Here is an 18,169-nt window from a genome sequence, read left to right on the forward strand (position 1 = left end):
TGACTGCTGTGTATATTTATAATAATAATAATAGCTACACAGAGCTTGCCAAAACAGCCCCTGTCCCCATGGGGCTCACAATCTAATCAACCTAAAAGTATGTTTTGGTGTATGGGAGGAAACCCACACAAACACAGAGAGAATATACTCTTTGCAGACGGTGACCAGCATGGGACTTGAACCCAGGACCCCAGCGCTGCAAAGCGTTATACCTAATCACTGAGCCACCATGCTTTTCATAGTGCCATTCTTTGGTACTGATGCTCAAAACAAATGTGTGGGTGTTTTTTTGTCTAAATACTTTGTCGATCCCACCTATCTGTGCTGCTATGCCAGATCACTACCAATCTGATACTGATGACCTAACCAAAAGCCATCATTATTGGGTCTTCACAAACCAGGAACTGCCCCGCTCAGCACTTTTTTAAACACATACTGGGTTGTTTTGTTGACCATATCAGCCAATCAAAAGCAGTTTGAAATGAAAGTTGATTTCTAATTGGTTACTATGAAGAAGTTTCAAAAGATTTTCATACATAAGGTCCAGGAGTCATAGTATAAATACCTCAAAAATAAAGTTGCCCTTTTGACCTAAGAAACAAATCAACTGTAGTTCCATTACTTCTAAATGCCCACTACAACCTGTTAATCCTTCAAATCTGAGTATACTACAGAAAGTATGACGTTTCAAAACACTTTTGATCTGTGCTGCTGCTTATTGAATTGCTACTTACATTCAATGAATGTTGGACAAATCCCTAAATTTTGGCAAAGCTAGCCAATGTACACGGCAATGGCACATCACAAGTCTAAGAGGGATTTATTATACTACATTTCAAAATGTGTAAATTTATATTTTCTTATCGTCCTAAAAGGATAGACCTCATGGAGTCCTTATTAAGTACAGAGATCGAGTAATCAAGCACTAGATGAGGTCTGAAATATATTGTACAGTTTTATGCACTGTATCCATGGGACAGATCCAGAAAAAGGGGCATGACTGGCACATACAGTGACCACATGTCACATGTCAGTAGATATCAGGGAAAGGGACGTGACACGGCCAAAAGTGATGATTTCCAGGAGAATACTTGCCAAATGTTTTTAAGAGAAAAGTATCTTCTCCTTATCAGAACACCGCACCTTGATTTAGTGTGCATGTATGTGGGGCGAACAGAGAGAATCCAACGTGGAATTTTATATTTAAATCATCCGTATAAAGAGTTGAAGAATTTGAAGATATCCCATATATATTTACCCATGTAATGGATGAAGAATTATTTTTAGCTTTATAATGAAGACACTCCACAAACAAACAATCTATAATAATCTGCTACTTACAGCTTTCTATATGATAATCAGTCTTTGTTTTCTTACTAAATATAAGTCTGTTTATCTGTTTCTGCCACATTTTATAGTCATATTTACCTTTTAAGTAAAAAAAACCTAAAAGTTTGATAAAGAATCAGTATAAACTACAGCTGGTGATGAATTTATACAGAATGCTGTCCTGTCATGTGCTACAGCCATACACTAGCAAGAAAACACATAGATTTCTATCATTTTACAAGATTTACATTTTTTACCACTGACAAAGGATCAGTTCAGAGATTTGTAGCAATTTTGAGCAATAGTTGTATAGATGCAAATCCATTTTGCATTTATCATATGGTCATATGATAAAGTCCCCGTCCCTCTGGAGCCGCAAGATACATCGGTAGGCTCCAGTGACAGGCCGACTGTCTTTAGTGAAAATTAGGTCCCTGTTGACAGGTTCCCTTTAAGAACCATTGTAATATATTTTAGTTATTAAGTTATTTACTTTTTTCCCTCCTTTTCCAATCCGCTTCTCATTTTAGAATCTTGCTTTTCCTGACCTTTTAAATGACATAAAAGCTCTAGGAAGAGGGAATGGAGTACGGTTACGGTAGCTAGGTGTCCACTAACTAGATTTATGACAACAGCAAGTTCAAAAATATAATAGAGCTGGAACGGGTGCAGAGGAGAGCAACCAGGATTATTAGGGGAATGGGGGGACTAGAATACAATGACAGATTACAAAATTTGGGATTATTCAGTTTAGAAAAAAGACGACTGAGGGGAGACCTCATTACAATGTACAAATACCTGAATGGACAGTACAAGGATCTCTCCAAAGATCTTTTTATACCTAGGCCTGTGACCAGGACAAGGGGGCATCCTCTACGCCTAGAGGAGAGGCGATTCTACCATCACCATAGACAAAGGTTCTTTACTGTAAGAGCAGTGAGACTGTGGAACTCTCTGCCGCAGGAGGTTGTTATGGCCGACTCTATGTACATGTTCAAGAGAGGCCTGGATGACTTTCTGGAGAGAAAAAATATCACGGGTTATGGGGATAAAACATTTATTTAATTCTTGAAGGTTGGACTTGATGGACTTGCGTCTCCTTCCAGCCTTATATACTATGATACTATGAAAAAGGAGTTTGCTGTGAAAAAAACTTTTAGCATATGGTGATTACAAGTTACATAATGGCCAGAAGCGTGTTTACTCCTCACTAGACTACTGGTTTCTGCAAAGATGCTTTACTATAAATTATAACTAGAGTTGCTCTTCAATATTTCATATAGTAAAAAGGTGACGTCAGTGACCTTGGAGTCTATAATCTTTTCTGTCTGTAGAAGTGCTACAGACTAAAACCCATACTGCACTTCCTACAGATAGGAAAACCTCTCTAAAACATCAGATGTGCAATCAGTACAGTACATAAACACATACAGACTGTGTGAATGTGCCCTTAGCACCTAATCCCCATGTCCTAGGAACAGAATAAATCATTCTCCTTCCAATGATCATTTGTCATGAAGGCTGTTAAAAACCTTAATCCCTTGTCTCAAGCAAAATGTCTGTCTCTTATCATGAACATAATGTTCATCTCCCAAAATCTAGAAGAAATATTATAACCTTAGCAAGAGGAACTGCAAAAACTTCACCTTCAAACAAATATGATAAAATAAAGACTTATTTCCTAAAGGAAGCAACAGCCTTTTTTCTGGCATCCATAGAATATAATACTGAGTCAGTCTTTCTTAGATACTCGACATAGATACATAATTCTAAAATGTCCCAAACAGAATGAATCCATGCAAGAAGAATAAGCACCCTCTTAAAGCCATTAACCAGTCAATAGTGGATTATATAATTGGTGGTTTGAGCGTTAGCCAGTGGCCTTGGCCACCCAAACCCCCCAGCAAATTTTATATCCAGAAGGACCTTCACCCAAGAAATCCTCATATTTCTGTTCCTGCTTACAATACACATGTACACAAGAGACATTTCAGGTCTATGAAAGTCCTCCAAAATGCAGCTTGAAAGCAGCCAGATGGGAAGCAGTCTCCATCACACAAGAAGCTTTATTCTAGGAAGTAAGTCCACATTTCTAGAGGTTATAATATTCATATAGCCCAGGGCTCGTGCCAGTCCATATCTCCCTCTGCTCCAAGTGGATCATGTACCCACATGCATATTAATGATTACAACACCATCTTTGAGTACATAACTAAGGCTTGAATGTATGCATGTGGGTAACTGATCTGCTAGGATGGTGTGTACTGACTGCATCATAGAATCAGCCTAAGGAAGCATTTGGGGATGCATTGGTCTGAATTCCCCGCTGGTATCTGGGCACGAACACACAGAATTGATTATTAACCCTCAATTATCTATTGGTTGGCCTTTGTTTAAAGAGTGTTGCAGCCATAATTCAGACCTTAAAATGATCTGCAATAAGTGTTTTCTTTAGTCCTACAGGTTAAGTGAAAAATCTGCCAATGCTGTTCATATATTGTCATATTTAATTATAACTGAACTTCTAAACCAAACTACACACATTAATAGTGAAGGTTACATTTGTGTTTTTAGCAGTGTGCATCTTTCTCTCCAGTACTCTGACAGCTGATAGATAAGAACCTGAGAAAGTTTAAAAGGGATATTACCAAATGGACGCTCACATGTAATTTAATTAATCTGACACAAACTGTACATACATTTCTTCAGTTGGATTTTGTTAAAAAAATATACTTATATGAAACTAATTTCCCATAAATTTAGCCATATGGTCCCTTAGAAATGGAGGACAGCTGTTCTTGGACATGGCAATGCTGCTGTTGTGAATGCACAAAGAAACACATTGTTTTTGCCTATGAAATATCTGGGAGTTACTGCATGTCCCACAGCCATCCTGTGGTAATGATCGCAGAATCCAAATGGTTGAGGGCATGAGTGGCCACCACAACTAGGGTAGTCATATCCAAGAATAGCTGGTTTCTAAGGGACCATATGACTAAATAAGGGGAATTAACATCACACAGGTACATCACTTGCAGTTGAAGAAAAATATATTATAATATATGTATAAATGTGTATGTCCAGATGGGTATATCCCTATAACTGTACAAACTATTGCTGGATAGACTTGCAAAATCATCAATATCTATTTGATAAGTAAGCTGTAGCTTACTCTCCTTACCTATCTACTGTTTATGGATTGAAGAAGACTTTCAGAAAACTACTCACTGCAGGAGAAGTAAGGAGCAAAAAATAAGCCAAAGCCTACTTTTGCATTGCTATGTGCTCCACCAGGGTGAGCACATGGTAGCACGCTGGAGAGGAGCAGGGATGAGAGCTATGGCCGTATGTTCGCCTAGCATACTCTATCTTTTCCCTGTGCACGTATGTGGTCACAGTACCAACGAGGGGCACCATAGCCATCTGCGAGGACGTATATCCGGCAGATATGCCTTTGCCTTTATACTTTGCCTATATACTACTATTAGTGGCTCAATATTTCTCACATGTGTCCACAACCCCAATCTGTTTAACTAATAGATTTTCTGCCAGGGGTGAATACATTATTCCTAATAACACTGTATATTAAATGACTACAGAAATTTAATCAATTTTAATTTCTAAGGAATGTAAGAGCTTTTTGAATACTGTATAATAAGGTAATATATAATCTTATAATTAAAGTAATAAATCAGTTTTTGTATATGTCCACCATACCGTAGACTTTTCATATATACTGCAAGCATTGCTCAGCTGTTCTATGTACATTCAAAGTGAATGGTTTACCATGAATCCTGGTCCTTGCGGTTGTGCTTACATTCACAGTACTTGACATTTGTGTTAATCCTGTTTTAACTCCTTAAATGTCTAAAGATGTCTTTATTGTTGTGATCAGCATGTATTTGTGCCTATTATATTTTGAGGCAATGAAGGAGGTTTGAGCCTGTTTGATTTATCTCAGAGGATTTTAAATTTGGCATTTGGAACTTCAGTTTTTTCAACTTTTAAACCCCTTTCCACCGAACCTTTTCACCTTCCGGACATGGACCATTTTTTAAAATCTGACACGTGTTACTATAAGTGGTAATAACTTTGGAATGCTTTAACATATCCAGGTGATTTTGAAGTTGTTTACTTGTGACACTTTGTACTTCATGTTAGTTAAAAAAAATTTGGTGGTATGTTTTGTGTTTATTTATGAAAAAAACTGATATTTGATGGCTATTCATGCATTCTCTCATTTTGTAGGATGTTATGGTGCTTTGAACTTTATGTGCTTTATATTACCCCATTATAGAAACTACAACCCTTAACTGTGCATACTGCTTGGAGGCAGGACCTGGCTCTCACAAAACATCAAGCAGGCCCAGGACACTGGCAGACCGGGAGGGCTCGATCAAAAGCAGAAGCCCCACACATGCCGCGGTCATGTGTGACTGTGGTGTGTAAGGGGTTAACACCCATGATCTGAAGAATCTCAGATAAGGGGTGTTAGAGATGGGTGTTGGCTGTAATATATAGTTGACACCTGCAGCTTCTGGCACCGGCTTCGTACAGCAGCCGGTGACAGTAAGTCACGATGCAGCCAGTGACATACTCCTACGTCAAATGTTGGTAAGGGGTTAAAATGGTCACTCAAAAGTTGCCAAATTTGAGTTTTTTGTGGGAAAAATTGTCTTCTTGAAACCATTGCCCAAAATTTGCATCTTTTTTAAACAGCAACATTTGGATTACAAAGATTAATCAGGTGCGACACTGGAAATGAACTTTGCTAGGCGGGTGAAAAGGTCACAAAAAAGTATAAATCTACCAATGACCCCAAACAAGTTGCAAAAAGAAGTATAAAAAGAATAAAGAATGTGATAAATCCCCCATATTAGTGTACTATAATATCAATGTCTGTTCAATACATAGACAAATGCATATAGATGGAAATCATAGAAAAAATAATGGTGGGATTTATTATTTAATTTCTGGGCTTCTATTGGTATTTAGATGCATCCTCCTTTTGCCCCACATTGTTAGCCAAAATTTGCAACAAATTGACAGATTTTTTCAAAGTCACTTAGACCCAAGCTGCGACAATTCACTATTGTCTTTCTGATGGATCTATTGCTTTTTGCAGATTTATGATTTGAAACTTTCTGTTTAGCTGCATAATTTGGGGGTTATTTATCATTGGGTTGGCTCCTTGGGACAGTTCTATGTCTATATTTGGAGCCTTGCTGTCTATCAGATTTGTTAAAGTGGCTTTTTAATAAATGTTCTAATGGTCTACTTTCTGTCTGGGTTTTTTCTCCCAAAAAGTCCTAAAAAGGATCAAAATGCATAAAAAGTCCCAGCACATAGACCAGCAGGGATCTGGGATGACTGAGCCTTTTTATAGAATTTTTTTTTTTACTGGTGTACGACCAACAACAGTGACCACGGGAAACAAAACCCATGATAAATCCCCCTTAATATTCTGTAATATCTCAGTATCACTGTAGTCAGCAAGGGCAAAAAATTAACAATTTTCCATATGCCACAACATCTAGATACTAGAAGGTAAATTGATGCATTGAATTAGCAATTCATCAAAACCAACACTGATTTGTAATCTTTGGGGTGACCCTCGTGTTGTAATGTATTCATCATCTGCTGATGAAAGCGTGGTCTTCATTATGATATAATCCAGCTGCTCTTCAGACATAAATCTTTGACTAAATAAAAAGCAAAGCCACAATTCCATGAAATGTATGATAAATGCACTGCATCTATAGTCACATTAATTACTTTACTCTGGATAAATTACTAATGCTTATTTATGTGACATATGAAATCCCTATTTACATGAAGCTCTGTCTCTTTAAAGGGGGTTTACAGATGAATAAAGCTGGAGGCCAGAGACAGTGGGCAGAGAATAAAACAGCCTTTACTCACCTCCTAGTCATAGTGAACCAGATACTGCTTCCTTTTACCCACAATGAAACATAGTTATAAAAAGTGTTGTAAACTGTTGTACACTGTAACTAATTGTACTTTCCAGTGATCTAACATTCCATGCCGTGTACTGGGAAGCAGGAAATAAATCCAAATGTGGTGAAATTGGCAAAAAAAACATGTTTGTCCCACTTTCTTGTAGGCGCTAAATTTATGCCTTTCACTTTTTGTTCCAATTGACACCTTCACTTTATTCCTTAGGTTGGTAGGATAACAGAGATACCAAATTTATATAGGTGATGGTTCCGACGTTTTGGTGCTATTTTCCGTTACAGGAGTCAACACTGGAAATAACTGTTTTTATACTTTCACAGATTGGGTTTTTGAGAAGCGGTGATGCCTAAGATGTTCAAAAATTTTTTTGTTTATTTTTATATCAGTTCTAGGGAAAGGGGGGTCATTAGAAGTAAGTTTTTCTATTTTGTTCCATTTTTTTTCTATTTTTTAGACCTCCAAGGGTACTTTAACCCTTGGGTGCCTGATCACTTCTACCATATACTGCAATGCTACAGTATTGCTAGCAATCTCTAAACATCTGCCTCCAGCAGACACTTAGAGATCAGACTGAATGACAAGCCTGGGATCAACACCACCCTGATAACCTAATAGGTGGTGGTAATCAAATCCAGTATGGTGGCACTCATGGGCACTGGGATTTAAATGCCTCCTGCAGCTTTGCCAGAAGCGGTTGACACCCGCAATCCACCATGGGTGTTGCCAGTGGGTGTTTGCTGCAATATGCAGCAAACACCTACCTGGTATGTAGAGGGGGTTCAGCCCGTAAGCCCTCTCTATCCTCCCGACACTTGCCGTGTTATTACTGTGTGTCAGATATATCAACATTTATGATGCTTGAAGATAAATCTGGGGTGCTGTATTTATCAGCTCATCAGAAAAGATTATTACATTTTTCCATTTTTCTAGATGGTTTTGCTTGCACTGTACCACCCTAAAAATACATTTAGAGTTATATTTCATCAGGGAGAAAAGAACTTTCCGAAATAACACCGCCATACCTCATGGAAGCCTTTTCCCCTGTGGACAGGGAATATTTTTGTAAGTCAAGTAACCAGTTTTTACAGTTATTGGTACTGGATTCATTACACATAGGCTACTTCTGATGAGCATGAGGTCCTTAAGTACAGTATATAAATAGTTAATCCATTTGTGTAATATGGAAGGCACACACTAAAATAAATCTATTAAATGTAACCTTTTAGAAAATGCATTCCATTAATGTCGAGACATTTCACTTTAACATCTTGACTGATCAAGTAGAGACTGACATCTGCGAATAAACAAATACATTGTTGAGAATATTGCACTTCATTTCCATGATGGCCTCAGCTAAGTTATCCAGTCACTATTGTATTTACTGCTGATTGATGATTTTGTGTGATTACACAAGGAGCTTTTCCTTCACCTTTTCGATGACCATTATTCACTCTTGTGGTTCTAAGCCTTAAAGAAAATGACTTAAGATCATAACATTTCTGTGTAAGTTCTCCTTCACTGAACCTACATTAATGCATTAAGAAATTGCATAAATAATGAGCACATTGTCCATCAGGGGACACAATCCTACATGCAAAGAGCCCTGAACACTCTGTCTTCCCACATTGTCCCCTACAGGGTTCTTTTTGTCAGGTAATCCTGTAGGAGCAATCCTTATATTAGAAAAGTTTTTATACACCGCCATTGATAAAATATATTTAGACGGCAGAAAGCTCCTTGTAGGGTAGGCATGATCTCCTGGGGCACTGTTTAGCATGTCCTTATGGTATATCTTCCCATACTGATCGAGCATGCATCAAGTTAGTTTTGGTTATAGGGACAGGTTGCTGTAGCTCGATACACATGGAAACCAAACCTGTTTTTTTGTTTTTTTTAAAGTTTCAAGTAACCGAACAAGTATATGACCAGGTGCAGGAGGGAGAAGAGGTGAGCGCTCCTTACCCCTATCCTCTCCATAGAAAGATAAGCAGCTGCCAAAAGAATGTCAAAATTTAGACATATATAAATACATGTCACATATTTTTGCATGGCAGCGGCCCGCCTTGGTCATGATGCGGTGAGACACAGCGGGGCACATTTACTTACCCGTCCTGTGTGATCTCTGAAAGTGCATTGTGCAACTATACCTTGCATACCTTGAGCAGGAGCCATAGACCTTTATCAGGGCAGTGATCTGGCCAAAAAATTAGCAGCCAAATCACATACCCCATAAAGGTCCTGTGCATGTGGCCGAAAACAAAGTTTGAGAATATACCTGGCTCCTTGCACCCTGGTCTAGTGGGTGCTTCACCGACTGTCCCAGTCATAGGGGGTCATTTATCTTTAGTTGGGACATTTGCGTGTGTATTTTCTTGTTTTTTCCTGGTTTTGGTCTTACAGGTTGATATATAAGTCTATGGTGTTTTTGCGACTTTTTATTAAAAAGATGGACAACAGTCTCAAACTGTTTTGCAACTTCTTCTAAACTTTTTCCTCCGTTTGGTCAGGACTGGAGTTTATTTGAGACTTTTCAATCATGCTTTGTGCCAAAATTGTGACTTTCCCATATGTATTCTTTAGTAACACTTGTATTCTCTCCCTCCTCGCCTTGTGAGCAATGGATTCTTCACCGCGCCTTCAGTGAGACAGGGAATCCATGGTGAAGACTTCACTGCTCACTACACAGTGCCAGAGAAGACGCTGCAAGTGTGAGATTGCAACTAAAAGACTGTGGGGGAGATTTATCAGGACTCGTATGCCAGTTCTCTGGTGTACCAGCCCTGAAATAATCGCAATTCCCAGTGAATCTCCAGTAATTGTGATTATTTCCCCTTCCCTTTTTACACCACCTCTACACAAGTGGATGTGGCTGGTGGCAGACAGCACCAGTTGGTTGTTCTATGGCTCATTAGTGCTGGTCTGCATCAGTTGAACAGTTGGTCTTGTGGTTTGTAGTGATTGGTGGATTGGGTTACTGATAAAGTGCACATGCACTTTATTTTGTTATACCATATGAATTGTGACATAGGAACTGAACTGCTTGTAGATCCAACATGTTCTAGTTTTGACCACACTCTAGACATGTAGTGTACCTGCATTTCTAAGATATCAGGTGTTGCTATTAATTGCTGTTACTGACCTAATGATATATTTTTGTCACCTTATAACCTTACCTATTGGCCAGGGGTGGTGAATAGAGTGGAGTGACTCTACCCACTCTATCCTCAGTGTTTGTTTGTGGTACTAATGTACTTTTTAAATTGTCACGTGTATGTGTATTTCTAAGGATTAATAAAGATCATGTTTTCAATTTAAAACGGTGGTCCCCTGCAGCACACCCTGTCTGTAGTTTTTCTGGTGGCAGAGGGTACATGCGGCAAACAGCAATCTGGCGGTGCGGCATATTTCTTTGCCATGTAGACCCTGATGTAAAATATATACTGTGCAGCCTACATACATCAAGCAGCCAGAGCCTGTGTTGCATGAGCATGGATGTATGATTACTTTCCCCCTATGTGTCGAGAAAAAGGAATGGGAGAGAGTAGAGGAGTGTTCTTGGAGTTTGGACAGCTCAGGTTTGGTTCTATGTGTAGTAAGCTACAGGAATGCTAATGCAGCATTTGGCCATGTAATAGATTTTTCCAGTATCCTTTCCATAAAAAGAGTAATGCTACTTTTTAAGGTAAGAATCAAACAATTTAAAATCATGTCACTATACTCCAGCCCCTCAGCATCAGTGAGGATAAACGGCACCCTCTCATCATCCTTCCCAATTACCAATGGAACCATAGAGGGCCAATGACCTCCTGATTGTCACTACCAATATCGAAACCTCCTTCCCAGCCTTAGCAACTATTTTTATATATATAGTTACTCGAACGCCCACATGCACACCATTTCTTCGGGCTGATAATTACATAACATATCTGGGTATAAAGATAACTAATTTAAATCTCAGAGGATACAATGTGATTCAATACAATGCAACATGACCTAAACTATGTATTATATGGGTTCACTTCATGTATTTTTAGCCTGGTATTGAATGCACTTCTGATGTTTGTATTAAATGCACTTTGTATCCTCTGAGATTTTCACATGTGTTGTGGTGCACTTTGTATATATATCTGTGTGGAAACATTTGTACTGTGCTTGAGAAAGGTGAAGGTCACCGAAACGTTCCCACTTTGAAATTAACGTTCACTCTTTTTTCATTTTGGGTATAAAGATAGCCGGGGACCCGATCAGTGGTACCAATTAAACTACCCCACATTCATATAGATGGTACGTTCCCCTCCCTGACTTTGGTAAAGGACTGGTTCTCGGTCTCATCCCTCACCCCTCTCATGTATGCTCAACTTCTGTCAGGCTTTACAGCTCTACCGCTTCACTATTATGATGCTAACATCCAAGACCATTGCTGGAGATGTCTGAAACCATCAAGCACTTATGGTGGGAATGTGAATATATCCACCCATTTGGGAATGAGTGAAACCTATGATCAGTTGACTATGCCCAAATCCCACTACACTTGATTACAAAAAGCCTCTTTCTGAACCTTTTGGAGAACCAGGAAGACACTAGTTTCAATAAATCACTATGGCTACAGTTGCTCTTAATGGCTAGCTATGGTTCCTTTGCACTGGCAATCCCCCAATCCCCCCTCCCCAACACACTGGGTTAATAAGGTATCAAAAATTTGTAGACAAGAAGAGATAAGCTCTCTTTGCAATAGGAACTATTGAAAATTTTCGAAAGTGTGGACTCCCTGGGTTGACATCCTGTGCTCCCCGCCCTCAGATCTTACATCCCTCTTCAATGTACCGAAGAACGCACTGGACCCACCTCTGAAGCCCCATAGTTGGCCTGGTTGGGTATAAGACAGGGGATATGGTTTGGTGGATGGTTTCTTCTTCATATTTCTCACTAATACTCACCCAATTTGATAGTAGATTTGTAATGTGCTCTGCTATTTTATGTTTTTTTATGGATTATATTTTTATATGTATGACCTTCCCTTACAACAAGTGAGTTTTATATTTTTGTCATCTGTGAAATATTTTTAAAAATTTAAATAATAATATTTGAAAAGAAAAGAATTGAACAATTTTACTACAATATCTTGACATACAAGCAAAACTTCTTAAATTTTGTAAAATATTTTTATACATATATAGTCTCAAAAATGCTGTAACCCACTTTATTTTATTACCACATACAATTACAATTTGCTGTATACATTGGGGCAGATTTACTTACCCGGCCCATTCACGATCCAGCGGCGCGTTCTCTGCGGTGGATTCGGGTCCGGCCGGGATTCCCTAAGGCAGTTCCTCCGACGTCGACCAGATGTCGCTGCTGCGCTGAAGAGCATCGGAGCGCACTGGAGTACACCGAGCCGGGCTGAGTGAAGGTAAGTGCAATTTTCGCGACACATCTTTTTTTGTTTAAATACGGCGGGTTTTCGTTCGGCCACGCCCACTGATTTCCGTCGCGTGCATGCCGGTGCCGATGCGCCACAATCCGATCGCGTGCGCCAAAATCCCGGGGCAATTCAGGGAAAATCAGCGCAAATCGGAAATATTCGGGTAACACATCGGGAAAACGCGAATCGGGCCCTTAGTAAATGACCCCCACTGTCTTACGAAAAGTTTGCTGCATCTGATGAATACATTTCATTTCTGCAGTTTTCTACTCTTCATGAATTATTTCTACACAGTAGGTATTTTTTGCATTTAGCAGTAAACAGATTGAAACTTACCTCTATCACTGTCATAAAGATATGCAAATTTATCCCATTGATAGTATTCAATCAAACTAAGAAGTGCTCCTTTGAGGTCCGGCCTCATTTGAATAACAAATGGATGAGTGCCATCTGTTGGAAAGCTTGGGGTTATGAAGGAGACATGAAGAGTTCCGCAAAATGATGTGATAGTATTTACAGACTTCTTATCATAAAATCCAAAAATAGCAAAGACTCCTCTTGAAAACTGGGAGCAGACTGCAATGAAAAAAGAGAAGCAGACATCAGTATACATTCTCATTGTACTCAATCTATAAAACGCATATGATATGAAGCATAAAATAATGACTGCAAACAGGAGAAGATATAGCAACGTCTGCACAGATTGAACATATGTTATCTCAATATGAAACCATTTTGTCATGAACCAAATTAGAAGAAGGTAATGCTATGCTCAAGGGTATCTACTGCAGTGTGGGATTTATTCCAAGTTAAATTAAAATCTGTTGTCTTCAATACACACAAAATACGTATCAAATTGCATAATTTTTCATAATATCTTATTCTAAAAATTATGACTATTACAAATATTCCCTCCAGAGAGATGATTATGTAATAGCCATGTTGTAGGGTTGGATCTTTAATATGAATATTTAATTAGTGACCTTAATTGACCACTGTTAAAAGCATGTATGGAGAGATTTATCATAAGCATCTCCAAATAATGTTTATTAGGGCAGTTACATACTGCTCCGGTCGGTCTCTGAATCCCAAACTATCTAGTGACCTGTTTCATGGACCGATTACTGTGCTGTGAATGGGATTTTGTGCAACATAGTGATGAATGATGCAGTCCCTTCTTCCATTGCTGGGATCATGATTACAGTTCTGCGATTCCCTGTATTATATATCAATATGATGCCCAAGGACCACTATATAGATAACACTGACCCATCATTACATCACTACTGACACTAGATGATGTCACAGCTTATCTCCCCCCTCCCTGTACAATGACCTCTACAGATAACACTGACCCATCATTAAATCACTACTGACAATAGTTGATGTCATAACATATCTCCTCTCCCTCCCTGCACAGTGATGTTTATAAAGAAAACACTAACCAATTGTTACATCACTAATGACAATAGAAGATGTCACAGCTTATCTCCTCCCCCTCTCTGCACAATGACCTCTGTATAGTTACCACTGACCCATCATTACATCACTACTGACAATAGATGATGTCACAGCTTATCGACTCTCCTCACGGTACAAGGACCTCTATATAGATAACACTGACCCATCATAATATCACTACTGATAATATATGATATCACAGCGTATCTCCTCCCCCTCCCTGTACAAGGACCTCTATATAGATAACACTGACCCATCATAATATCACTACTGACAACCTCCCCCTCCCTGCGCAATAAAGTTTATAAAGAAAACACTGACCCATTATTACATCATTAATGACAATAGAAGATGTCACAGCGTAACTCCTCTCCCTCCCTGTACAATGACCTCTATATAGATAACACCGACCAATCATTACATCACTACTGACAATAGATGATGTCACAGCATGTCACCTCCCCCTCCCTGTACAAGGACCTCTATGTTGAAAACGCTGACCCATCATTACTTCACTACTAACAATAGATGATGTCACAGCTTATCTCTTCCATCTCCCTGTACAACAACCTCTATATATAGATAACACTGACCCATCATTACATCACTACTAACAATCGATGATGTCATAGCTTATCTCATCCCCCTCCCTGTACAATGACCTCTATATACACTCACCGGCCACTTTATTAGGTACACCTGTCCAACTGCTCGTTAACACTTAATTTCTAATCAGCCAATCACATGGTGGCAACTCAGTGCATTTAGGCATGTAGACATGGTCAAGACAATCTCCTGCAGTTCAAACCGAGCATCAGTATGGGGAAGAAAGGTGATTTGAGTGCCTTTGAACGTGGCATGGTTGTTGGTGCCAGAAGGGCTGGTCTGAGTATTTCAGAAACTGCTGATCTACTGGGATTTTCACGCACAACCATCTCTAGGGTTTACAGAGAATGGTCCGAAAAAGAAAAAACATCCAGTGAGCGGCAGTTCTGTGGGCGGAAATGCCTTGTTGATGCCAGAGGTCAGAGGAGAATGGGCAGACTGGTTCGAGCTGATAGAAAGGCAACAGTGACTCAAATAGCCACTCGTTACAACCAAGGTAGGCAGAAGAGCATCTCTGAACGCACAGTACGTCAAACTTTGAGGCAGATGGGCTACAGCAGCAGAAGACCACACCGGGTGCCACTCCTTTCAGCTAAGAACAGGAAACTGAGGCTACAATTTGCACAAGCTCATCGAAATTGGACAGTAGAAGATTGGAAAAACGTTGCCTGGTCTGATGAGTCTCGATTTCTGCTGCGACATTCGGATGGTAGGGTCAGAATTTGGCGTCAACAACATGAAAGCATGGATCCATACTGCCTTGTATCAACGGTTCAGGCTGGTGGTGGTGTCATGGTGTGGAGAATATTTTCTTGGCACTCTTTGGGCCCCTTGGTACCAATTGAGCATGGTTGCAACACCACAGCCTACCTGAGTATTGTTGCTGACCATGTCCATCCCTTTATGACCACAATGTACCCAACAACTGATGGCTACTTTCAGCAGGATAATGCGCCATGTCATAAAGCTGGAATCATCTCAGACCGGTTTCTTGAACATGACAATGAGTTCACTGTACTCAAATGGCCTCCACAGTCACCCGATCTTAATCCAATAGAGCATCTTTGGGATGTGGTGGAACAGGAGATTCACATCATGGATGTGCAGCCGACAAATCTGCGGCAACTGTGTGATGCCATCATGTCAATATGGACCAAAATCTCTGAGGAATGCTTCCAGCACCTTGTTGAATCTATGCCACGAAGAATTGAGGCAGTTCTGAAGGCAAAAGGGGGTCCAACCCGTTACTAGCATGGTGTACCTAATAAAGTGGCCGGTGAGTGTAGATAACACTGACCCATCATTACATAACTACTGACAATAGATGATGTCACAGCTTATCCCCTCCTCCTCCCTCTATAATGACCTCTGTATAGATAACACTGACCCATCATTACATCACTACTTACAATAGATGATTTCACAGCTTATCTCCTCCCCCTCCCTGTACAATTACCTCCATATAGATAACATTGACCCATCATTACATCACTACTGACAATAGATGATGTCACAGCGTATCTCGTCCCCCTCCCTGTACAAGGACCTCTATATAAATAACACTGACCCATCATTACATCTCTACTGACAATAGTTGATGTCAAAACATATTTCCTTCCCCTCCCTGCACAGTGATGTTTATAAAGAAAACACTAACCAATTGTTACAACACTAATGACAATAGAAGATGTCACAGCGTATCTCCCCCCTCCCTGTACAAGGACCTCTATATAAATAACACTGACCTATCATTACATCACTACTGACAATAGATGATGTCACAGCGTATCTCCTCCCCCTCCCTGCACAATGACCTCTATATAGATAACACTGACCCATCATTACATCACTACTAACAACAGATGATGTCACAGCTTATCTTGTAGAGTAGAGGAAAGATGGCAGCCCATAATAACATCCAAAAATAAATCTACAACCGGGAAGATAAAAACAGAAATAGGAAAATTTCTAACAATCTTTTATTACTTCAAAACTTCAATGATGGGAAAATCATTAATATGTCAGCAAATTCTTTGACTTTTGAAAATTATATAAAATATGAATTTACAGTAACTGTTTTTTCCTTCCAGATTCTTCACCTCTGTAAATACATACATCAGCCTGCCTTGCCACACTATGCCTCACTGTAATGTACAGACTACGCACATACAGTGCCCGGCTTACTTGATCATTATGTGCCTGGAGTAAATAATAGTTGCATTTTAGAATTATGCTGCACATGCCAGTAAGCAGGGAAGTACAAAGAAGCTTCCTGGAGACTCTGGCACGGTTCCTAGTATCTGTACCTTGCTCAGGGTCTGTACTGGTGCAGTTCACACAGTTTAGGAAAGACAAGCATGTGCATTGCACCAAAATATCTCCATGGGGGATCAATAAACTCTATGCCAGCATCTTTCTCTGTCCGGCTATCACAAACTAAAGGGATAAATGAATGCGCGTACCTATAGCCTGACACGGCAGTTCCGAGCCTAAACTCTATGGGAACCCACAGCATAACACTACAAATTGAAAATGACTTGAAGATTAGCCCCAATATTTTGTTGTTAATTTTTTTTTGATGAAGCCAGGGCCATTACAAAAAACCTGTGATAATAATTCATGATAGCTCTTAATAGATGGAATAGGAGGGATTGCTGCATACCTAACTACACAGCATGTTACAAACAGATTTGCTGTGAGGCATTACCACATGGTAAATCCGCAGTAGCATTTATAGCAAGTGGAATGTATGACAATCTCATACATACACTATGGAAAAAATTGTGACCTATTTGGCCTGTGCAGATCAAGAGGATGGATAGGGTTTGGTTTGTTTTTCTTTACAGAACTTACAGAACTTTTATTCCCAGATATGGGCAGCTTGGTGGCTTAGTGGTTAGCATTACAGCCTTGCAGCGCTGGGGATCTGGGTTCATGTCCCAGGGTCAACATCTGCAAAGTGTATGTATGTTCTCTCCATGTTTCCATGGGCTTCCTCCGGTTTCCTCCCAAACCCCAAAAAACAAACTGGTAGGTTCATTAGATGTGAGCCCCATTGGGGACAGGGACTGATTTACCAAGCTCTGTGCAGAGCTGCGTAATCTGTGTGCACTATAAAAATAAAGGAATTATTATTATATGGTTGTTTCTTTATGTGTTCTATTTTGCTAATGCTAAAATAGTCAATAAAAATTAATCATTGATCCTTTAAGATAAGAAGACAAGGTCAAACATCAACTGATCACCACTGTACTTCTACCCATAATCAAATGCAGATGGCTGAACAGGTTGCTGTGTAATGATTCCACACCGCTGACTAACAATTAGCACTGAAAATAGCCTGTAGAAATATGCCACTTTTTGGGCATATGC

The 18,169-nt window shown here is 39.5% G+C and overlaps 1 protein-coding gene across 6 annotated transcripts in view; it reads right to left on the bottom strand.

Annotated features, from left to right (window-relative positions):
• GRIA2 (glutamate ionotropic receptor AMPA type subunit 2) overlaps nucleotides 1–18,169 on the bottom strand; it is a 125,766-nt gene that overhangs the window by 65,578 nt on the left and 42,019 nt on the right. For all 6 annotated transcript variants that reach the window (XR_011849353.1, XM_072120674.1, XM_072120682.1 and 3 more), the window contains exon 3: nucleotides 13,067–13,306. Coding sequence is in view for 5 of the 6 variants with exons in the window: in XM_072120674.1 (XP_071976775.1) it covers nucleotides 13,067–13,306 (240 nt within the window). In the remaining variant the exon portion in view is untranslated. The remainder of the gene's footprint in view (nucleotides 1–13,066; nucleotides 13,307–18,169) is intronic.

Source organism: Engystomops pustulosus, chromosome 1 (genome assembly GCF_040894005.1).
Source record: "Engystomops pustulosus chromosome 1, aEngPut4.maternal, whole genome shotgun sequence".
Lineage (NCBI taxonomy): Eukaryota > Metazoa > Chordata > Amphibia > Anura > Leptodactylidae > Engystomops > Engystomops pustulosus.